General features: G+C 46.9%; 1 protein-coding gene across 1 annotated transcript in view; it reads right to left on the bottom strand.

Moving 5' to 3' along the window:
* The window catches only part of hgfac (HGF activator), a 113,105-nt gene extending 88,672 nt beyond the window's left edge, over positions 1-24,433 (bottom strand). Inside the window, exons 1-2 of the mRNA XM_085975404.1 lie at positions 24,250-24,433; positions 8,284-8,380 (exon numbers count right to left, since the gene is read on the bottom strand). Of these exons, the coding sequence (XP_085831530.1) occupies positions 8,284-8,380; positions 24,250-24,312 (160 nt within the window). The 5' untranslated portion in view covers positions 24,313-24,433. The remainder of the gene's footprint in view (positions 1-8,283; positions 8,381-24,249) is intronic.
* Between the last annotated feature and the right edge of the window lie 868 nt (positions 24,434-25,301).

Below are 25,301 nucleotides of genomic sequence, written 5' to 3'. Positions count from 1 at the left end.
GTTCCGTTGGGACGGACTCCACTTGGCCAGTGCTGGGACTAGAGTCCTGGCGAATCATATAACTAGGGCTGTAGAGAGGGCTTTAAACTAATTAGTGGGGGGTGGTTTCTAGAGAGCAAATAATAGAAATGACAACAGAGAAGGTCATAGACTTAGGTAGCAGTGGGGGAATTAAAAAACAGAACGTGTCAGGAAGGGACAGAAGGTATGGAGTAAAAAGTAAAGTACTAAAAAGGGAAAAAACAGGAACTAAGTGTTACAAAACATATTTGAAAGTTCTTTATCTGAATGCATGTAGCATTCGTAACAAAATGAATGAGTTAACGGCACAAATAACGACATATGGGTATGATCTTGTGGCCATTACAGAAACATGGCTGCAGGGTGACCATGACTGGGAATTAAACATACCAGGTTATTTAACAATCAGGAAGGACAGGCAGGAAGGGAGAGGAGGTGGGGTGGCTATGTTAATAAAGGAAGGAATCACTATAATACAGAGGAATGATATTGGGTCAAAGGAGCAGGATAGTGAAACAGTTTGGGTGGAGATAAGGAATAATAAGGGGAAAAAAACACGAGTGGGTGTAGTCTATAGGCCTCTGAACAGTTGCAACTCTGTTGGACGGAGTATTAATCAGGAAATAGTTGAGGCTTGTAATAAGGGAACAGCTATAATTATGGGAGATTTTAATTATCATATTAACTGGACAAATCAAATTGGGCAGAGCAGCCTTGAGGATGAGTTCATTGAGTGTATTAGGGATGGGTTTCTTGAGCAGTATGTAACTGAACCGACCAGGGGGCAAGCAACCTTAGATTTGGTCCTGTGTAATGAGACAGGATTAATTAAAAATGTCCTAGTAAAGGATCCCCTTGGAATGAGTGACCATAACATGGTTGAATTCCACATTCAATTAGAGGGTGAGAAGGTTGGATTGCAAACAAGCGTGCTGAGCTTGAATAAAGGAGACTATGAAGGTATGAGAGCGGAATTGATTAGAGTGGACTGGGAAAATAGATTAAAGGGTAAGACGGTACATGATCAGTGGTGTACATTTAAGGAGTTATTTTACAACTTCCAAAAAAAATATATTCCACTGAGGAAAAAAGGGTGTAAAAGAAAAGATAGCCATCCGTGGCTAAGTAAAGTAATTAAGGATAGTATCCGACTAAAAACAAGGGCATATAAGGTAGCCAAATCTAGTGGGAGGATGGAAGATTGGGAAGTCTTTAAAAGACAGCAAAAAATAACTAAAAGATTGATTAAGAAAGGGAAGATAGATTATGAAAGTAAATTAGCAAAAAATATAAAAACAGACAGCAAAAGTTTCTATAGTTATATAAAAAGAAAAAGGGTGGCGAAAGTAAATGTTGGTCCCTTAGAGGATGAGACCGGGAAATTAATGGTGGGAAACATGGAGATGGCAAAAACACTGAACAATTATTTTGTATCAGTCTTTACAGTAGAGGACACTAAGAATATCCCAACACTGGACAAACAGGGGGCTCCAGGGGGGGAGGAACTAAATACAATTAAAATCACTAAGGAAGTGGTACTTGGTAAAATAATGGGACTCAAGGCGGATAAATCCCCTGGACCTGATGGCTTGCATCCTAGGGTCTTGAGGGAAGTGGCGGTAGGGATTGTGGATGCATTGGTAATAATTTTCCAAAACTCCCTGGACTCAGCAAAGGTCCCGGCAGATTGGAAAACTGCTAATGTAACACCCTTATTTAAAAAGGGTAGTAGGCAGAAGGCTGGAAACTATAGACCTGTTAGCCTAACATCTGTGGTTGGTAAAATGTTAGAGTCCATTATTAAGGAGACAGTAACGGGACATTTGGATAAACATAATTTAATAGGACAAACTCAGCATGGTTTCATGAAGGGGAAGTCATGTTTGACAAATTTGCTTGAGTTTTTTGAGGAAGTAACATACAGGGTGGATAAAGGGGAACCAGTGGACGTAGTGTATTTAGACTTCCAAAAGGCATTTGACAAGGTGCCACACAAAAGATTATTGCTCAAGATAAAAAATCACGGGATTGGGGGTAATATTCTGGCGTGGGTGGAGGATTGGCTCTCTAACAGAAAGCAGAGAGTTGGGATAAATGGTTCGTTCTCAGATTGGCAACCAGTAACTAGTGGTGTTCCGCAGGGGTCAGTGCTGGGTCCCCAACTCTTTACAATCTATATTAACGATTTGGAGGAGGGGACCGAGTGTAACATATCAAAGTTTGCAGATGATACAAAGATGGGACGGAAAGTAGTGAGTGAGGAGGACATAAAAAACCTGCAAAGGGACATAGACAGGCTAAGTAAGTGGGCAGAGATTTGGCAGATGGAATACAATACTGGAAAGTGTGAGGTCATGCACTTTGGCAGGAAAAATCATAGAGCAAGTTATTATCTTAATGGCAAGAAACTGGAAAGTACTGTAGTACAAAGGGATCTGGGGGTCCTGGTGCACAAAACTCAAAAAGTTAGTATGCAGGTGCAGCAAGTGATCAAGAAGGCCAATGGAATGTTGGCTTTTATTGCTAGGGGGATGGAATATAAAAACAGGGAGGTATTGCTGCAGTTGTACAAGGTATTGGTGAGACCGCACCTGGAATACTGCGCACAGTTTTGGTGTCCATACTTAAGAAAAGACATACTTGCTCTCGAGTCAGTACAAAGAAGGTTCACTCGGTTAATCCCGGGGATGAGGGGGTGGTCATATGAGGAGAGGTTGAGTAGATTGGGACTCTACTCATTGGAGTTCAGAAGAATGAGAGGCGATCTTATTGAAACATATAAGATTGTGAAGGGGCTTGATCGGGTGGATGCGGTGAGGATGTTCCCAATGATGGGTGAAACTAGAACTAGGGGGCATAATCTTAAAATAAGGGGCTGCTCTTTCAAAACTGAGATGAGGAGAAACTTCTTCACTCAGAGGGTGGTAGGTTTGTGGAATTTGCTGCCCCAGAAAGCTGTGGAAGCTACATCATTAAATAAATTTAAAACAGAAATAGATAGTTTCCTAGAAGTAAAGGGAATTAAGGGTTACGGGGAGCGGGCAGGAAATTGGACATGAGTCTAGGTTCAGAATGGTCATGGCCCTGTGGGTAGTGGAGTGGGCCCAGGGGCCATGTAGCCTGGTTCTGCTCCTACTGTGTTCTAATTCTGTGTTAGATTTCAGGAGATGGTTTTATTCCTGTTCCTGGCTGTGGTGGAGATCGCCTTTACAGAGGTAAGTACTGTAGAAAATATAGGGACAGAGTGATCTCCTGGAAGAATTTCGATCGCCTAGATGGGTCGGAGAAGAATTTCCCAGATTTTTTTCTCCCAAATTGGCCATTGGGTCTTTTATCTGGTTTTTCGCCTTTCCCGGGAGATTCCATGGGTTCGGGTGGATGGAGAGTGATAGAAGATTTGAGGTTAGGATCAGATCAGCCATGATCTTATTGAATGGTGGAGCAGGCTCGAGGGGCCGATTGGCCTACTCCTGCTCCTATTTCTTATGTTCTTATGTTGTTCTCTTCTCACTGTTCACACTCCCCTTCTCACTGTTCACAACTCCCCTTCTCAATGTTCACACTCCCCTTCTCACTGGTCACACTCCCCTTCTCACTGTTCACAACTCCCCTTCTCAATGTTCACACTCCCCTTCTCACTGTTCACACTCCCCTTCTCACTGTTCACTCTCCCTTTCTCACTGTTCACACTCAACCTTCTCACTGTTCACATTCCCCTTCTCACTGTTCACACTCCCCTTCTCACTGTTCACACACCCCTTCTCAGTGATCACACTCGACCTTCTCACTGTTCACACTGCCCTTCTCACTGTTCACACTCCCCTTCTCACTGTTCACACTCCCCTTGTCAGTGTTCACACTCGAACTTCTCACTGTTCACACTCGACCTTCTCACTGTTCACACTCCACTTCTCACTGTTCACACTCCCCTTCTCAATATTCACACTCCCCTTCTCACTGTTCACACTCCCCTTCTCACTGTTCACAATCGACCTTCTCATTGTTCACACTCCCTGATGCGCTATCAATTACTCATAAAAGACTGAGAGTTAAGAGAGTAACTAAAGGCTTTTATTAACAAAAGAATGAAGGTCTGCCTCGAGTGGTCGACCGGTCCAGAAATACAAAGGGCTGGGGAGCAGTCACCTTTATACTAGGACTTGTGGGAGGAGTCAGCCGAGGCATGTCCAGGCATGTACACAGTGGAATACAAACAGTGGTTTACCACACTCCCCTTCTCAATGTTCACACTCGACCTTCTCACTGTTCACACTCGACCTTCTCACTGCTCACACTCCCGTTCTCACTGTTCACACTCCCTGTCTCACTCTTCACACTCAACCTTCTCACTGTTCACACTCCCCTCCTCACTGATCACACTCCCCTTCTCACTGATCACACCCCCCTTCTCACTCTTCACACCCCCTTCTCACTGTTCACACTCCCCTTCTCACTGTTCACAACTCTCCTTCTCACTCTTCACACTCGACCTTCACACTGTTCACACTCCCCTTCTCACTGTTTACACTCCCCTTCTCACTGTTCACACTCGCCTTCTCACTGTTCACACTCGACCTTCTCACTGTTCACACTCCCCTTCTCACTGTTCACACTCCCATTCTCACTGTTCACACTCGCCTTCTCACTGTTCACACTCGACCTTCTCACTGTTCACACTCCCCTTCTCACTGTTCACACTCCCATTCTCACTGTTCACACTCCCCTTCTCAGTGTTCACACTCGACCTTCTCACTGTTCACATTCCCCTTCTCACTGTTCACACTCCCCTTCTCAATGTTCACACTCCTCTTCTCACTGTTCACACTCCCCTTCTCACTGTTCACAACTCCCCTTCTCACTGTTTACACTCCCCTTCTCACTGTTCACACTCCCCTTCTCACTGTTCACACTTGACCTTCTCACTGTTCACACTTGACCTTCTCACTGTTCACACTCAACCTTCTCACTGTTCAAACTTGACCTTCTCACTGTTCACTCTCCCCTTCTCACTGTTCACACTCCCCTTCTAACTGTTCTCAGTCCCCTTCTCACTGTTCACACTCCTCTTCTCACTGTTCACACTCAACCTTCTCACTGTTCACACTCCCCTTCTCACTGTTCACACTCCCCTTCTCATTGTTCACACTCGCCTTCTCACTGTTCACACTCCCCTTCTCACTGTTCACACTCCCCTTCTCACTCTTCACACTCCCCTTCTCACTGTTCACACTCCCCTTCTCACTCTTCACACTCCCCTTCTCACTGTTCACACTCGACCTTCTCACTGTTCACACTCCCCTTCTCACTCTTCACACTCCCCTTCTCACTCTTCACACTCCCCTTCTCACTCTTCACACTCCCCTTCTCACTCTTCACACTCCCCTTCTCACTGTTCACACTCCCCTTCTCACTGTTCACACTCCCCTTCTCACTCTTCACACTCCCCTTCTCACTCTTCACACTCCCCTTCTCACTCTTCACACTCCCCTTCTCACTCTTCACACTCCCCTTCTCACTCTTCACACTCCCCTTCTCACTCTTCACACTCCCCTTCTCACTCTTCACACTCGACTTTCTCACTGTTCACACTCCCCTTCTCACTGTTCACACTCCCCTTCTCACTGTTCACACTCCCCTTCTCACTCTTCACACTCCCCTTCTCACTGTTCACACTCGACCTTCTCACTCTTCACACTCCCCTTCTCACTCTTCACACTCCCCTTCTCACTGTTCACACTCCCCTTCTCACTGTTCACACTCCCCTTCTCACTGTTCACACTCGACTTTCTCACTGTTCACACTCCCCTTCTCACTGTTCACACTCCCCTTCTCACTGTTCACACTCCCCTTTTCACTGTTCAGACTCCCCTTCTCACTGTTCACAACTCCCCTTCTCACTGTTCACAACTCCCATTCTCACTGTTCACAACTCCCATTCTCACTGTTCACACTCCCCTTCTCATTGTTCACACTCCCCTTCTCACTGTTCGCACTCCCCTTCTCACTGTTCGCACTCCCCTTCTCACTCTTCGCACTCCCCTTCTCACTCTTCACACTCCCCTTCTCACTCTTCACACTCCCCTTCTCACTCTTCACACTCCCCTTCTCACTCTTCACACTCCCCTTCTCACTCTTCACACTCCCCTTCTCACTCTTCACTCTCCCCTTCTCAGTGTTCACGCTCCCCTTCTCACTGTTCACACTCCCCTTCTCACTGTTCACACTCGACCTTCTCACTGTTCACACTCGACCTTCTCACTGTTCACACTCCCCTTCTCACTGTTCACACTCCCCTTCTCACTGTTCACACTCGACCTTCTCACTGTTCACACTCCCCTTCTCACTGTTCACACTCCCCTTCTCACTGTTCACACTCGACCTTCGCACTGTTCACACTCCCCTTCTGACTGTTCACACTCCCCTTCTCACTGTTCACACTCGACCTTCTCACTGTTCACACTCCCCTTCTCACTGTTCACACTCGACCTTCTCACTGTTCACACTCCCCTTCTCACTGTTCACACTCCCCTGCTCAGTGTTCACACTCTACCTTCTCACTGTTCACACTCCCCTTTTCACTGTTCACACTCCCCTTCTCACTGTCCCATTAAATTCTGCAGTACTACTTTTTTACTACTACTAATATCTTTCAATTCCTCATTCTCGCTAGACCCTTGGTTGCCCACTATTTCCAGAAAGTTTTTTGCGTCTTCTTCTGTTTAGACAGATACAAAACATTTGTTTAATTTCTCTGCCATTTCCTTATTCCCCATTATAATTTCTCCTGTCTCAGCCTGTAAGGGACCCACATTTACTTTTGCTAATCTTTTCCTTTTTACATACCTATAGAAGCTTTTACAGTCTGTTTTTAAGTCTCTCATAGTCTATTTCCCCCTTCTTTATCAATTTCGTAGTCCTCCTTTGCTGAATTCTAAAAATCTTCCCAATCCTCAGGTTTACTACTCTTGTTGGCAGCATTATAATACTATCTTTAACTTCTCTTGTTAGCCACAGTTGGACCACTTTTCCTGTAGGGTTTATGTGCCTTAAAGGAATGTATATTTATTGTAAATTATGTTTTAATTAGTCATAGATTCATAGTCATAGAGTCATAACGGCACAGAAGGAAGCCATTCGGTCCATCAAGTCCATACTTGCTCTCTGTAGAGCAATCCAGTCAGTCCCATTCCCCTATAGATTTTCTTTAAATTCTTTAAATGCTAGCCATTGCTTGTCCACTGTCATATCTTTTAATGCAGTTTCCCAATCTACCTTAGCCAACTCGCCCCTCATACCTACGTAGTTTGCTTTGTTTGGATTTAAGACGACAATTTCGGATTTAACTAAGTCACTTTCAAACTCAATATAAAATTCTATCATATTATGGTCACTCTTCCCTAAAGGCTGCTTAATACAAGGTTATTAATTAACCCTTTCTCATTGCACAATAGAACATAAGAACATAAGAATTAGGAGCAAGAGTAGGCCATACGGCCCCTCGAGCCTGCAGCACCATTCAATAAGATCATAGCTGATCTTCGACCTCAACTCCACTTTCCCACCTCATTCCCCATATCCCTTGATTCCCCATGAGTCCAAAAATCTATCGATCTCAGTCTTGAATATACTCAACAACAGCATCCACAGCCCTTTGGGGCAGAGAATTCCAAAGATTCACAACCCTCTGAGTGAAGAAATTCCTCCCCATCTCGGTCTTAAATGGCCGACCCCTTATCCTGAGACTGTGCCCCCGAGTTCTAGACACTCCAGCCAGGGGAAACAACCTCTCAGCATCTACCCTGTCAATGCCCCTTACAACCTTATATGTTTCACCTCTCATTCTGCTAAACTCCAGAGATTATAGGCCCAATCTACTTAATCTCGCCTCATAGGACAACCCTCTCATCCCAGGGATCAATCTGGTGAACATTTGTTGCACCGCCTCTAAGGCAAGTATACCCTTCCTCAGAGAAGCAGACCATAACTGTGCACAGTACTCCAGGTGTGGTCTCACCAAAGCCTTGTACAATTGTAGTAAGACTTCCTCACTCTTGTACTCCAACCCCCTTGCAATAAAGACCAACATGCTAACTTTCTGTGTTTCCTGTACGAGGACACCTAAATCTCTCTGAACACCAGCATTTAATAGTTGCTCACCATTTAAAAATATTCTGTTTTTCTCTACTTCCTACCAAAGTGAATAACCTCGCTGTAGAATCACTGTAGAATAAACCTTCAGAACGATGGTGCCCAATCTCTTACCTCTACGTGGGTGTTGCAGAGGATGAGGTGGATCTCGATGTTCATATCCATCTCTGGGAACCCCTAATTTGGATGTCATGCCCGAGTGCGAAGGAGGCTGTGAATCCAAACACAAAAAGCATTAACTGCGGCGCTCACGTTGACAGGAGCTGTAAAATTACATCACGGGGGAATCTAAAGAACAGAAAGATGCCATTATGGCCATCTGGTCAATGTTGGTCTGTACACTCCACACGAGCCTCCTCCCACTCTTAGTACTTTTCCCCACCCTGACCCATGTCCCTCCGTTCCCTTCTCCGTGGTCTGTGCATCAAGCCTCGTCCTTAAATGTGCCAGTGCTCTCTGCTTCAACCACTCCAGGTGGCAGCGAGTTTCACATTCTCTGTGTAAAGAAATTCCTGCTAAATTCTTTACTTAATCTGTTAGTGGCCATCATATTTATGTCCCCTTGTTCTGGGCTCACCCACAAGCAGAAACAGTTTCTCCACTTCCACCCTATCGAGCCCCTTCATAATATTAAAGACCCCTAGTAGGGAGCTGAGGTGAACCTGGACAAGGTGGAAAATGAAAATATTTCTTATTGGTGCTATCAGAAAACCTAGAGGACGTGCATGAACGTGGCTTGTATTCCCTTGAGCATTGAAGATTGAGGTGCTTCATAGAATCATAGAATGGGTACAACACGGAAGAAGGCCATTCGGCCCGTCGAGCCCATGTCGGCTCTCTACAAGAGCACTTCAGCTAGTCCCACTCCCCCACCCTTCCCCCGTAGCCCTTTCTTTCCTTCAGATACTTATCCAACTCCCTTTTAAAAGCCGTGATTGAATCTGCCTCCACAACACTTTGAAAGTGCATTCCAGATCCTAACCACTCGCTGTGTTTTTCTTAGGTCGCCTTTGGTTCTTTTGCCAATCACCTTAAATCTGTGTCCGCTGGTTCTCAACCATTCTGCCAATCGGAAAAGTTTCCTTCTATCTACTCTGTCTAGACCCCTCATGATTTTGAACACCTCTATCAAATTGCCTCTCTAACTTCTCTGCTCCAACGAGAACAACCCCAGCTTCTCCAGTCTATCAACATAACCCTCATTCCTGGAATCATTCTCGTAAATCTTTTCTGCACCCTCTCTAAGGCCTTCACATCCTTCCTAAAGTGTGGTGCCCAGAATTTTTTTTTATATTCGTTCATGGGAGGTGGCCGTCGCTGGCAAGGCCAGCATTTATTGCCCATCCCTAATTGCCCTTGAGAAGGTGGTGGTGAGCCGCCTTCTTGAACCGCTGCTGTCCGTGTGGTGAAGGTACTCCCACAGTGCTGTTAGGGAGGGAGTACCAGGGTTTTGACCCAGCAACGATGAAGGATCGGCGATATACTTCCAAGTCAGGATGGTGTGTGACTTGGAGTGGAACTTGGAGGTGGTGGTGTTCCCATGTGTCTGCTGCCCTTGTCTTTCTAGGTGGTAGAGGTCGCGGGTTTGGGAGGTGCTGCCGAAGAAGCCTTGGCGAGTTGCTGCAGTGCATCTTGTAGAAGGTACACACTGCAGCCACTGTACGCCGGTAGTGGAGGGAGTGAACGTTTAAGGTGGTGGATGGGGTGCCAATTAAGCAGGCTGCTTTGTCCTGGATGGTGTTGAGTTTCTTGAGTGTTGTTGGAGCTGCACTCATCCAGGGTGGAAGACGCCCGTGTGTCAATTCTTTTAACGTGGGGTGGCCATTGCACACCAGCTACCACACGGGCTTGACAGAGCAAGGTCTTGTTCCAATGGCAAGGGGATCCAAGACGATTGGAGACCAGGCTCTGCTACAACGACCTAGCACACACACACAAACATCGAATTACAGTATGCAGATGACGCTTGCATCTGTGCACACTCTGAGGTCGAACCCCAAATCATCGTCAACACCTTCACCGAAGCGTACAAGAGCATGGGCCTTACACTAAACATCCATAAGACAAAGGTCCTCTACCAACCTGCCCCCGCCACACAGTACTGCGCCCCGATTATCAAAATCCACTACGAGGCCTTGGACAACGTGGACCACTTTCCGTAACTCGGGAGCTTACTGTCAACAAGGGCAGACGTCGATGATGAAGTCCAACACTGCCTTCAGTGTACCAGTGCAGCCTTCGGTCGCCTGAGGAAGAGAGTGTTTGAAGACCAGGACCTCAAGCCCAGCACCAAGTTCATGGTCTACAGAATAGTAGTGATACCCGCCCTCCTGTATGCTTCAGAGACGTGGACCATGTACAACAGGCACCTCAAAGCACCGGTGAGGTACCACGAATGCTGCTGTCGCAAAACCCTGCAAATTTGTTGGATAGGTGCATCAACGTCAGTGTTCTCGCTCAGGCCAACATCCCCAGCATCGAAGCTTTGACCACGCTCAATCAGCTCCGATGGACGGGCCACATCGTCCGCATGCCCGATGCGAGACTCCCAAAACAAGCGCTCTACTCGGAGTTCCGACACGGCAAGAGAGCCCCAGGTGGGCAGAGGAAACGCTTCAAGGACACCCTCAAAGCCTCCTTGAAAAAGTGCAACATCCCCACTGTCACCTGGGAATCCCTGGCCCAAGACCGCACAAAGTGGAGGAGAAGCATCCGGGAAGGCGCCAAACACCTCGAGTCTCTTTGCCGGGAGCAAGCGGAAGCCAAGCGCAGGCAGTAAAAGGAGCACACATCAACCCAAGCACCCCACCCACCCGCCCCTTCAACCACCGTCTGCCCCTCCTGTGACAGAGACTGTAGGTCCCGCATTGGACTCATCAGTCACCTGAGAACTCATTTTAAGTGTTGAAGCAAGTCATCCTCAGTTCCGAGGGACTGCCTAAGAAGAGAAGACTCATCCAGGCACGTGGAGAGTATTCCATCACACTCCTTACTTGTGCCTTGTCGATGGTGGAAAGGCTTTGGGGAGTCAGGAGGTGAGACACTCGCCACAGAATACCCAGCCTCTGACCTGCTCTTGTTGCCACAGTATTTGTGGCTGGTCCAGTTAAGTTTCTGGTCAATGGTCACCCCCAGGGTGCTGATGGTGGGGGATTCGGCGATGGTAATGCCATTGAATGTCATGGGGAGGTGGTTAGACTCTCGCTTGTTGGAGATAGTCATTGCCTGGCACTTGTGTGGCGCAAATGTTACCTGCCACTTATTAGCCCAAGCCTGAACGTCGTCTAGGTCTTGTTGCAGGCGGGCATGCACTGCTTCATTATCTGAGGAGTTGTGAATGACACTGAACACTGTGCAGTCATCAGTAAACATCCCCATTTCTGACCTTATGTTGGAGGGAAGGTCATTGTTTAAGCAGCTGATGATGGTTGGGCCTAGGACACTGCCCTGAGGAACTCTTGCAGCGATGTCCTGGGGCTGTGATGATTGACCTTCAACAACCACAACCATCTTCCTTTGTGCTAGGTATGGCTCCAGCCAGTGGAGAGTTTTCCCCCCCCGATTCCCGTTGACTTCAGTTTTACTAGGGCTCCTTGATGCCAGACTCGGTCAAATGCTGCCTTGATGTCAAGGGCAGTCACTCTCACCTCAGCTCTGGAATTCAGCTCTTTTGTCCATGTTTGGACCAAGGCTGTAATGAGGCCTGGAGCCGAGTGGTCTTGACAGAACCCAAACTGGGCATCAGTGAGCAGGTTATTGGTGAGTAAGTGCTGCTTGATAGCACTGTCAACGACACTTTCCATCACTTTGCTGATGATTGAGAGTAGACTGATAGGGCGGTAATTGGCCGGGTTGGATTTGTCCTGCTTTTTGTGGACAGGACATACCTGGGCAGTTTTCCACATTGTCGGATAGATGCCAGTCTTGTAGCTGCACTGGAACAGCTTGGCTAGAGGCGCGGCTAGTTCTGGAGCACAAGTCTTCAGCACGATAGCCGGGATGTTGTCAGAGCCCATAGCCTTTGCTGTATCCAGTGCGCTCAGCCATTTCTTACATAGGATATACGGTACAGAACCGGCCATTCGGCCCAACCAGTTCATGCTGGCGTTTATGCTCCACACGAGCCTCCTCCCATCTTTCCTCAACTAATTCTATCAGCATAACCCTCTATTCCCTTCTCCCTCATATGCTTGTCTAGCCTCCCATTAAATGCATCTATACTATTCGCTTCAACCACTCCCTGTGGTAGCGAGTTCCACATTCTCACCACTCTTTGGGTAAAGAAGTTTCTTCTGAATTCCCCATTGTATTTCTTGGTGACTATCTTATATTGATGGCCTCTAGTTATGCTCTTCCCCACAAGTGGAAACATTCTCTCTGTATTCACTGTATCAAAATTTTTCAAAGTTTTAAAGACCTCTATTAGGTCACCCCTCAGCCTTTTTTCAAGAGAAAAGAGATCCAGCCTGTTCATTCTTTCCTGAGATGTATACCCTCGCATTTCTGGTATCATCCTTGTAAATCTTCTCTGCACCCTCTCCAGTGCCTCTATATCCTTTTTATAATATGGTGACCAGAACTGTACGCAGTACTCCAAGTGTGGTCTAACCAAGGTTCGATACAGGTTTAGCATAACTTCCCTACTTTTCAATTCTATACACCTCTAGAAATAAACCCGAGTGCTTGGTTTGCTTTTTTTTATGGCCTTGCTAACCTGTGTCGCAACTTGTAGTGATTTGTGTATTTGTACTCCGAGATCCCTTTGTTCCTCTACCCCACCTAGTGATAAGTGACCTCCCTATTCTTCCTACCAAAATATAATACCTCACATTTATCTGTGTTGAACTTCATTTGCCAATTATTTGCCCATTCTGCAAGTTTATTAATGTCCTTCTGTAATTTGTTGCAGTCCTCCTCATTATTGACTATCCCCCCCAATTTGGTGTCATCGCAAATTTAGAAATTGTATTTTTGATTCGTAAGTCTGAATCATTAATGTAAATTGTGAACAACAGTGGTCCCAGCACTAATCCTTGTGGAACACCACTGCCCATCTTCTGCCATTGTGAACAGCTACCCTTTACCCCTACTCTCTGCTTTCTGTCTTGAAGCCAGCTAGCTATCCATTCTGCTACTTGTCCCCTGGCTCCGCATTCTCTGACCTTATTCATCAGTCTATTATGGGGTACCTTATCGAAGGCCTTTTGAAAATCCAGATAAATTACCTCTACTGCATTACCATTGTCTACTCTCTATGTTTCCTCTTCAAAATATTCAGTGAGGTTGGTCAAGCAAGACTTTCCCTTTTGAAATCCATGCTGACTATTCATTATTATATTTTTGGTTCTAGATGTTCTTCTATTTTCTCCTTTAGTAGGGATTCCATTATTTTTCCTACCACTGATGTTAAGCTGACTGGTCTATAATTCCCTGGAAATGTTCTATCCCCCTTCTTAAATATTGGTATTATGTTAGCTATCCACCAGTCCTCTGACACTACACCTTTTTTTAACGAATTATTAAATATGTGTAGTAATGCCTCTGCTATGCAAGCGCAAGGCATTCCTGATCTGGAAACAGCAACAGAACTCGAGAGCAAGAAAGCAGCTCTACAGATGCCTGAAGGCCGAGGTCCAACAAAAAACTTGTGACCTAAAGAACAGATGGTGGGTGGAGAAAGCGCAGGAGATCCAGCAGCTAGCCGACAACCATGACGTGCGTGGATTCTTTAGCGCAGTCAAGAACATCTACGGCCCAAGCACCCAAGGTTCTACCCCACTATGGGCCAAGAACGGAGAGGTACTCCTCAAGGACAGAGAGGCAGTCAGTGCCCGCAGGATGGAGCACTTCCAAGATCTCCTTAACCGAGACTTTGTCTTCGAAGCGAGTGTCCTCAACTCCATCCCGCAGCATGCTACCCACCACCATCTCAGCACAACCCCAGCCAGGCATAAGGTTGAAAAGGCCATCCGACAACTGAAGAACAACAAGGCCTCAGGAGCAGATGGAATCCCTGCCGAGGCACTAAAGCATGGCGGAGAAGCACTACTGGCGCAAATTCATGAACTAATTTCTCTTATCTGGAAGGAGGAGAGCATGCCAGGGGATCTTAGAGATGTCGTAATTGTGACCATCTTCAAGAAAGGTAACACGTCCGATTGCGGTAATTACAGAGGAGATTCCCTGCTGTCTGCCACAGGGAAAGTCATCGCAAGAATCCTCCTCAATCGCCTTCTCCCAGTGGCCGAAGAGCTCCTCCCAGAGTCGCAATGCGGATTCCGCCCACTAAGGGGCACAATGGACATGATCTTCACCGCACAACAATTACAAGAGAAATGCAGGGAACAGCACCAACCGCCGTACATGGCCTTCTTTGATCTCACAAAGGCCTTCAACACTGTCAACCGTGAGGGATTATGGAGTGTCCTCCTCAAATTCAGCTGCCTTCAAAAGTTTGTCACCAACCTCCGCCTGCTTCACGACAGCATGCAAGCCGTGATCCTGACCAACGGTTCCACCACAGACCCAATTCATGTACGGACCGGGGTCAAGCAAGGCTGTGTCATCGCACCAACATTCTTCTCGATCTTCCTTGCTGCAATGCTCCATCTCACCCTCAGTAAGCTCCCCGCTGGAGTGGAGCTAATTTACAGAAAAAAGGGGATACAGTTCAACCTCCGTCGCCTCCAGTCCAGATCCAAGGTCGTCCCATCCTCTGTCGTCAAATTACAGTATGCAGATGACACTTGCGTCTGTGCTCACTTGGAGGTCAAACTCCAAACCATCATCAACACCTTCACCGAAGTGTACAAGAGCATGGGCCTTACACTAAACATCCGTAAGACAAAGGTCCTCTACCAATCTGCCCCCGCCACACAGTGCTGCCCCTTGATTATCAAAATCCACAACAAGGCCTTGGACAACGTGGACCACTTTCCATACATCGGGAGCCTACTGTCAACAAGGGCAGACGTCGATGACGAAGTCCAACACCGCCTTCAGTGTGCCAGTGCAGCCTTCGGTCACCTGAGGAAGAGAGTGTTTGAAGACCAGGACCTCAAACCCGGCACCAAGCTCACGGTCTACAGAGCAGCAGTGATACCCGCCCTGCTGTATGCTTCAGAGACATGGACCATGTACAGCAGGCACCTCAAAGCACTGGAGAGGTACCACCAACGCTGCCTCCGCAAGATCCTGCAAATCCATTGGCAGGATAGGCGCACCAACGTCAGTGTTCTCGCTCAGGCCAACATCCCCAGCATCGAAGCTTTGACCACGCTCGATCAGCTCCGATGGACGGGTTACATTGTCCGCATGCCCGATACGGAACTGAAAGAAATCAGTATTTGTAGGGAAATGATGTTAGGGAAATTGACGGGATTGAAGGCCGATAAATCCCCAGGGCCTGATAATCTACATTCTAGGGTACTTAAGGAAGTGGCCCTAGAAATAGTAGATGCATTGCTGATCATCTTCCAACATTCGATGGAATCTGGAACAGTACCCATGGATTGGAGGGTAGCTAATGTTACCCCACTATTCAAAAAAGGTGGTAGAGAGAAAACGGGGAATTACTGACATCAGTAGTGGGGAAAATGCTGGAGTCCATTATAAAAGATGTAATAGCAGAGCACTTGGAAAACAGTGACAGGATCGGACAAAGTCAACATGGATTTACAAAAGGTAAATCGTGCTTGACTACTGGAATTTTTTGAGGATGTAACTGGTAAAATAGATAAGGGAGAACCAGTGCATGTGGTGTATTTGGACTTTCAAAAGGCTTTCGATAAGGCCCCGCATAAGAGATTAGCGTGTAAAGTTAAGGCACATGGGATTGGGGGCAAGGTATTGACTTGGATAGAGAACTGGTTGGCAGACAGAAAGCAAAGAGTTGGAATAAACGGGTCTTTTTCCGAGTGGCAGGCAGTGACTAGTGGGGTACCGCAGGGATCCGTCCTAGGACCCCAGCTATTCACAATATATATTAATGATCTAGACAAGGGAACTAGATTTAATATCTCCAAGTTTGCAGACGACACAAAGCTGGGTGGGCGTGTGTGCTGTGAGGAGGATGCCGAGAAACTCCAGGATGATTTGGACAGGTTGGGTGATTGGGCAGAAGCATGGCAGATGCAATATAACGTGGATAAATGTGAGGTTATCCACTTTGGTGTCAAAAACAGGAAGGCAGATTATTATCTGAATGGCAATAGATTGGGAGAAGGGGAAGTGCAACGAGACCTGGGTGTCCTTGTGCACCAGTCGCTGAAGGTAAGCATGCAGGTGCAGCAGGCGGTTAAGAAGGCAAATGGCATGTTGGCCTTCGTAGTGGCCATTGAGTACAGGAACAAGGATGTCTTGCTGCAGTTGTACAGGGCCTTGGTGAGACCACATCTTCGGTATTGTGTGCAGTTTTGGTCGCCTTATCTGAGGAAGGATGTTCTTGCCATGGAAGGAGTTCAGCGAAGATTCACCAGGCTGATACCTGGGATGGCAGGAATGACGTATGTGGAGAGATTGGGTCGATTAGGTTTATACTCACTGGAGTTTAGAAGAATGAGAGGGGATCTCATTGAAACTTATAAAATTCTGACAGGACTGGACAGACTAGATGCAGGAAGGATGTTGCCGATGGTCGGGGAGTCCAGAACCAGGGGTCACAGTCTAAGGATAAGGGGTAAGCCATTTAGGGCAGAAATGAGGAGGAATTTCTTCACCCAGAGAATGGTGAACCTGTGGAATTCTCTACCACAGAAGGCAGTAGAGGCCAATTCATTAAATATATTCAAGAAGGAGTTGGATATATTTCTTAAGGCTAAAGGGATCAAGGGATATGGGGAGAAAGCAAGGACAGGGTACTGAATTTGGATGATCAGCCATGATCGCATTGAATGGCGGAGCAGGCTCGAGGGGCCGAATAGCCTACTCCTGCTCCTATCTTCTATGTTTCTATGAGACCCCCAAAACAAGCGCTCTACTCGGAGCTCCGACATGGCAAGAGAGCCCCAGGTGGGCAGAGGAAACGCTTCAAGGACACCCTCAAAGCCTGCTTGAAAAAGTGCAACATCCTCATCGACACCTGGGAATCCCTGGCCCAAGACCGCACAAAGTGGAGGAGAAGCATCCGGGAGGGCGCCGAACACCTCGAGTCTCTTCGCCGGGAGCAAGCGGAAGCCAAGTGCAAACAGCGGAAGGAGCGCACGTCAACCCAAGCACCCCACCCACCCGCCCCTTCAACCACCGTCTGCCCCACCTGAAACAGAGACTGTAAGTCCCACATTGCACTCATCAGTCACCTGAGAACTCATTTTAAGTGTGGAAGCCAGTCATCCTCAGTTCCGAGGGCCTGCCTAAGAGAGAGAGAGAGGTGTTCTCATGCGCCTGCTGCCCTTGACCTTCTAGGTGGAAGAGGTCGCGGGTTTGTGAGGTGCTGTCAAAGAAGCCTTGGCGAGTTGCTGCAGTGCATCTTATAGATGGTACACACTGCAGCCACGGTACGGCGGTGGTGGAGGGAGTGAATGTTTAAGGTGGCGGATGGGGTGCCAATCAAGGGGCTGCTTTGTCCTGGATGTCGCATACATTATTCTGCTGCTGAATTGCCGTGTGTATCTTTCTGTGTCTCCTTACGGCCACAAGGTGTAATATATCGTGACATTTAAAAAGACACAGAAAAGATACACAATCTCTTCACGTAGACATTCTATGATTTACTCAAAAAATTAGTCAGGCACAATCTTCTCTTTGCTAGGAAGAAGCGGAAGCCAAGCGCAAGGAGCGCACATCAACCCAAGCACCCCACCCACCCGCCCCTTCAAACACCGTCTGCCCTACCTGTGACAGAGACTGTAGGTCCCGCATTGGACTCATCAGTCACCTGAGAACTCTTTTTTAGTGTGGAAGCAAGTCATCCTCGGTTCCAAGGGACTGCCTAAGAAGAAGACACATTGTAGGAACTCCATTCCCTTATCCCCTTTAGCTAACTCTTCTGTCCAATTAATATTGGGGTAGTTGAAATCCCCCATGATTATTATTCTACGTTTTTTACTAATTTCCCTAATTTGTCTGCATATTTCTTCCTCCACCTCCCTTCCACTATTAGTTGGCCTGTAGACTATGTCTATTAGTGTGAGCGATCCTTTATTATCTTTTATATATCTATCCATATGGATTCTATTTTTGTCTTGCTGATATCTATGTCACTTTTTCTACTGCCATTATGTTATCCCTAATAAGTACAGCTACTCCACCTCCCCCTTTTTCCCTCCCTGCCTTGATATCACGTGGAGTGAATCGAATTGGCTGAACACTGGCTTCTGTGGTGGTGGGGACCTCAGGAGGAGGCCGATATCGATCATCCACTCGACACTTCTGGTTGAAGATGGTTGCAAACGCTTCAGCCTTGTCTTTTGCACTCACGTGCTGGGCTCCACCATCATTGAGGATGGGGATATTCATGGAGCCTTCTCCTCCCATTGAACAGAGTAGGAAAATACGGACAAACTATTTCCTCTGATGAGAAAATCAAGAACTAGGGGACATAATCATAAAATTAGAGTACTGTGGCCTATTAAAAATATGCTATTTAGGAAGGAAATCAGGAAGCACTTCTTCACAAAAAGGGTAATGGAAATCTGGAACTCTCGCCCGCCAAGAGGCTGTTGGACGATTGGAGCTTTCAAGACTGAGATTGTTGGATTTTTGTTGGGTAAGGGTATAAGGGATATGCGGGAAAAATTCAGTTGTTTGCGCCTCCCGTTAGCGCCTTAAGAGGGAGCTAATGGGGCGCAGAGCAACTAGCGCCCGGGTGCGGCGATGTTTGAGCCACTCGCGAAATTAACTAGACATTTTGCGGCGGCGCTAAACACTGCCGCCACGATCTCCTGCGCCGGCAGATTGTGACGTCAGTCGAGTGCGCAACGCCCCGGTAGCGCCCCGGACTGGATATTGAGTGGCGCCCCCTGCCTTACCGCCTGCCGCTAGCAACAACAGGTTGAGGGGAGCGTTTTATAGTCAGAAAGGGACTGGGGGAGCGCTATTTAAAGGCGACCGCTTCCGGCCTTTTTTTGTTGGTGACATCTGTGCATCACGCATTCTGAGAGAGAGAGAGAGAGAGAGAGACTTCTGGAGAGATTCAACGCTGTGTGAAGGAGTTTTGAGTACTGAGCAGAACTTTGCAGGTTCATTTTGATTTGCCCTTCCTTGCTTCGCCAGCGCTCCGAGTTAGTGCCTCGCTCCTCGGCCTTTGCGCCTTAAGACAGGTGTGAAGCGCCTGATTTAGCGCTCCAATCATCTCCAGGGGCGATAAAAGCCAAGTTTGCCGTCGGAGGCGATAATTAGCGCCAGGCGCTAAACTTTACGCACGGCTGATAATGGCGCCCCAAACGGGGCGAGACCGAATTTTTCCCCCATGGAGTTAAGACGAGTAAATGGAGTTGAGATACAGATCAGCCATGGAATAATTGAATGGCAGAACAGGCTTGAGGGGCAGAGTGGCCTCCTCCTGTTCCTAATGTTTCTAGGAATTGCCAAAAGAATGAAAACAAACCAACTTCATATGCTGTAATCCATCCAAGACCAGACTGATGGAAGTGGACAGAGTTAAGTGAGCGTGATGACTAGGAACATGGGACTGAGTAGACTAAGAACATAAGAACATAAGAAATAGGAGCAGGAGTAGGCCAATCGGCCCCTCGAGCCTGCTCCACCATTCAATAAGATCATGGCTGATCTGATCCTAACCTCAAATCTTCTATCACTCTGCATCCACCCGAACCCATGTGATCTCCCGGGAGAGGCGAAAAACCAGATAAAGACCCAATGGCCAATTTGGGAGAAAAAAATCTGGGAAATTCCTCTCCGACCCATCTAGGCGATCGAAATTCTTCCAGGAGATCACTCTGTCCCTATATTTTCTACAGTACTTACCTTCTGTAAAGGCGATCTCCACCCCAGCCAGGAACAGGAATAAAACCATCTCCTGAAATCTAACAGAATTAGAACACAGTAGGAGCAGAACAAGGCTACACGGCCCCTGGGCCCGCTCCACTACCCACAGGGCCATGACCATTCCGAACCCAGACTCATTTCCAATTTCCTGCCCGCTCCCCGTAACCCTTTATTCCCTTTACTTCTAGGAAACTATCTATTTCTGTTTTAAATTTATTTAATGATGTAGCTTCCACAGCTTTCTGGGGCAGCAAATTCCACAAACCTACCACCCTCTGAGTGAAGAAGTTTCTCCTCATCTCAGTTTTGAATGAGCAGCCCCTTATTTTAAGATTATGCCCCCTAGTTCTAGTTTCACCCATCATTGGGAACATCCTCACCGCATCCACCCGATCAAGCCCCTTCACAATCTTATATGTTTCAATAAGATCGCCTCTCATTCTTCTGAACTCCAATGAGTAGAGTCCCAATCTACTCAACCTCTCCTCATATGACCACCCCCTCATCCCCGGGATTAACCGAGTGAACCTTCTTTGTACTGACTCGAGAGCAAGTATGTCTTTTCTTAAGTATGGACACCAAAACTGTATGCAGTATTCCAGGTGCGGCCTCACCAATACCTTGTACAACTGCAGCAATACCTCCCTGTTTTTATATTCCAACCCCCTAGCAATAAAAGCCAACATTCCATTGGCCTTCTTGATCACTTGCTGCACCTGCATACTAACTTTTTGAGTTTCGTGCACCAGGACCCCCAGATCCCTTTGTACTACAGTACTTTCCAGTTTCTTGCCATTAAGATAATAACTTGCTCTATGATTTTTCCTGCCAAAGTGCATAACTTCACACTTTCCAGTATTGTATTCCATCTGCCAAATCTCTGCCCACCTACTTAGCTTGTCTATGTCCCTTTGCAGGTTTTTTATGTCCTCCTCACTCACTACTTTCCGTCCCATCTAGGCCTATATTCTCTAGAGTTTAGAAGGATGAGAGGTAATCTCATTGAAACAAATAAAATTCTTACAGGGCTTGACAGGGTAGATGCAGGGAGGATGTTTCCCCTGGCTGGGGAGTCTAGAACCAGGGGTCACAGTCTCAGAATAAGGGGTCGGCCATTTAGGACTGAGATGAGGAGAAATTTCTTCACTCAGAGGATGGTGAATCTTTGGAATTCTCTACCTAAGAGGGCTGTGGAGGCTCAGTTGTTGAGTATATTCAAGACAGAGATCGATAGATTTTTGAATATTAGGGGAATCAAGGGATATGGGGATATTGCTGGAAAGTGGAGATGAGGTAGAAGATCAGCCATTATTGAATGGTGGAGCAGGCTCGAAGGGCCAAATGGTCTACTCCTGTTCCTAGTTCTTATGTTCTAACATAGGAACAGGAGGAGGCCATTCAGCCCCTCGAGCCTGTTCCACCATTCAATGAGATCATGGCTGATCTGCGACCTAACCCCATATACCCGCCTTTGGCCCATATCCCTGAATACCTCTGGTTAACAAAAATCTATCAATCTCAGATTTTAAATTAACAATTGATCTAGCATCAATTGCTGTTTGCGGAAGAGAGTTCCAAACTTCTACCACCCTTTGTGTGTAGAACTGTTTCCTAATTTCACTCCTGAAAGGTCTGGCTCTAATTTTTAGACTATGTCCCCTAGTCCTAGACTCCCCAACCAGCGAAAATAGTTTCTCTCTATCTACCCTATCTGTTCCCCTTAATATCTTGAAAACTTTGATCAGATCACCCCTTAACCTTCTAAATTCTAGGGAATACAACCCTAATTTGTGTAATCTCTCCTCGTAACTTAACCCTTGGAGTCCGGGTATCATTCTGGTAAACCTACGCTGCACTCCCTCCAAGGCCAATATACTCTGGTATATAGGAACATAGGACTATATTCTGGCACGCTTTTTTGGAGTGTTTACTTTGCACCTTGGATTCAGTTTGGGTTTAAGGCCTTTGGAAGTGATTTTATTTTGGGAGAATCGCAGACCCCCGCCACCCCACTCATCCCCCACCGTCAGCTGCACTCAATTATAAATGATCTGACCAGTATAGAGTCTCCTCTTTCCCAGAGAGGAGAGTCCCAGCTTGCTCAATCTTTCCTGATAGTTGCATCTGACCGGGGAGGAATTGCTTTTGACTGAGTTAAATATGGAAATAGGACTGGGTTAACTAGGACTGGATGCGGTTAAACTAAATAAGCAGTCAGTTACTGCCTATAATTCCAGGAGGGGGAGGGACTGAGGCAGGGCGGAAGTGCGACAAGATCCTGGTGGGTGGGTGGAGGGGCTGAAATTTGGGGTGGAAACGAGATCTGCGAGGTTTCCACCTCATTCGCTCTGCGAAAGAAATCCCAGTTTGGGGAGAGGGTGGGTACACAAGATATTATGGGGAACAGATAGGGTAAATAGAGAGAAACTCTTTCCACTGGCTGGGGATTCTAGGACTAGGGGGCAGAGTCTAAAAATTAGAGCCAGACGTTTCAGGAGTGAAGTTAGGAAACACTTCTACACACAAAGGGTGGTAGAAGCTTGGAACTCTCTTTTGCAAACGGCAACTGATGCTAGATCAATTGTTAATTTTAAATCTGAGATTGATAGATGTTTGCTAGCCAAGGGTATTAAGGGATATGGAGCCAAAGCGGGTAAATAGGGATAGGATACAGATCAGCCGTGGTCTTATTGAATGGGTGGAACAGGCTCGAGGGGCTGACTGGCCTACAAGTGGAGGACTCCCAGATGAAGGCAACATTCAAAGGAGACGCTATAACGTCTGCATTGCCATACATAAGATTAATAGATTCCCATTCTCCTGAATGGCCTGGCTCTGATTTTAAGGTTATGTCCCCTTGTCCTAGACTCCCACCACCAGCGGAAAATGTTTCTCTCGATACACCCTATCAATTCCTTTCAAAATCCTCAATCAAATCACCTCTTCACCTTCTATACTCCAGGGAATACAAACCTAGTTTATGTTATCTCTCCTCCTTAATTGAGTTTTAAAATCTACATAGAATCATAAAAATTTTCAACGCAGGAGGTGGCCATTCCTCCCATCGTTGCCGAGCCAGGGCTAGCTCTACATCAGAGCTACCTACTCTGAACCCTTCCCTCCCCTCCATGCTCTCTCCCCTTATCCATTAATAATTCTGTGATTGATTCAGCTTCAGCAGCCCCTGAGGTAATGTATTCCACAGTCCATCGTTGGCGTGAAAGAAAATCTTCTAATCCCTCCCATTATACGTCTAATACCACCAGTATTAGAAGAATACTGAAGGTATCTATTATCTCTGAACAAATGAGGGACTTCAATTACTGTACGTGGACAGACTGGAGAAGCTGGGATTGTTTCTCCTTGGAGCAGAGAAGGTTCAGAGGAGATTTGATAGAGGTGTTCAAAATCATGAGGGGTCTGGACAGAGTAGAGAGAGGGAAACTGTTCCCATTGGTGGAAGGGTCGAGAACCAGAGGACACAGATTTAAAGGTGATTGGCAAAAGAACCAAAGGCGACGTAAGAAAAAGCTTTTTTACACAGCGAGTGATTAGGATCTGGAATGCACTTCCTGAGAGGGTGGTGGAGGCAGACTCAATCTTATCTTTCAAAAGGGAGTTGGATAAGTATCTGAAGGAAAGAAAACTTGCAGGGCTACGGGGTAAGGGCGGGGGAGTGGGACTAGCCGAGAGCCGGCACGGGCTCGACGGGCCGAATGGCCTTCCTCCGTGCTGTAACCATTCTATGACTCTATGACACCAAAGCTGCCAACAACATCTTTCGGATGTGACGTCTGCCCTCTCAGATGGACGTAAAAGATCCTACAGCACTATTGGAGGAAGAGCAGGGCAGTGATCCCCGGTGTCCTGGGCCAATATTTATCCCTCAACCAACATCACGTTGCTGTTTGTGGGAGCTTGCTGTGCGCAAATTGGCTGCCGCGTTTCCTACATTACAACAGTGATTGAACTTCAAAAAGTACTTCATTGGTTGTAAAGCGCTTTGGGACGTCCTGAGGTCGTGAAAGGCGCTACAGAAATGCAAGGTCTGTCTGACGTGCAGCTTCGACTGGGGGAGGGTCTTTGCAAGGCCGTTATCGAGGTGCTGTACTAATAGACCGAAGGTCAACTTACCTGTCCCACCAATCCGCCTGCAAGATAACAGCAAGCAAGAACCACTGAATAAAGTGCTAGCATGGCGTCCTGGATACACTCAAATCCCGCTAATTTCTGTAACTCTGACACTTGAAGAGTCTCACACTAGTGTCAACTCGATTTCCATGCGCCAAGTGGTCAGGTTGCTTGTTGAAAACGCACAGCTACTTTGACCCAGTTGCAATCACAGACCAAATGGAGGGGGAGTCGTGTAATCAGTATTAGCATTTCTTCATTGATCATTAACTAGACGGTTACGAAAAATGACCAAACCTATTGAAACTAATAACAGAGTTTCAACAACAAAAATGTCTCATTGGCCTGTGCAGTAAAACATCACCTGATCAACGGGAAACGCAGCTTCTGGAAACCCTGTGGTTAACTGGTGACACATTAACAGCAACAAATTGTGTTTATACAACCCGGTTGATGGAGAAGAACGTCCCAAAGTCATTCACAGAGGCGTAATCAATAGAATGGACGCTAAGCCAAAGAAGGAGTTTACGAAGGGTGACCAAAACCTTGATAAAATTCTGACAGGACTGGACAGACTAGATGCTGGAAGGATGTTCCCGATGGCGGGGGAGTCCAGAACCAGGGGTCACAGTCTAAGGATAAGGGGTAAGCCATTTAGGACTGAGATGAGGAGGAATTTCTTCACCCAGAGAGTGGTGAACCTGTGGAATTCTCTACCACAGAAGGCAGTAGAGGCCAATTCATTAAATATATTCAAGAAGGAGTTGGATATATTTCTTAAGGCTAAAGGGATCAAGGGATATGGGGAGAAAGCAGGGACAGGGTACTGAGTTTGGATGATCAGCCATGATCGCATTGAATGGCGGAGCCGGCTTGAGGGGCCGAATGGCCTACTCCTGCTCCTATCTTCTATGTTTCTATATCAAAGAGGTGGCGTGCAGGGAGGGCCTTAAAGGAGGCGAGAGAGGTGGAGAGGTGAAGGTAAGGGAGGGACTTATAGAGCTTAGGGCCTAGACGGCTGAAGGCATGGCCGCCAATAGTGGGGTGAAGAGGAG

The sequence above is a fragment of the Somniosus microcephalus genome, chromosome 1 (assembly GCF_052327205.1).
Source record: "Somniosus microcephalus isolate GS21.2 chromosome 1, FLI_Smic_1.0, whole genome shotgun sequence".
Taxonomy (NCBI): domain Eukaryota; kingdom Metazoa; phylum Chordata; class Chondrichthyes; order Squaliformes; family Somniosidae; genus Somniosus; species Somniosus microcephalus.
The sequence above is the reverse complement of the archived record's forward strand: the minus strand, read 5'-3'. Positions and strand labels throughout refer to the sequence as shown.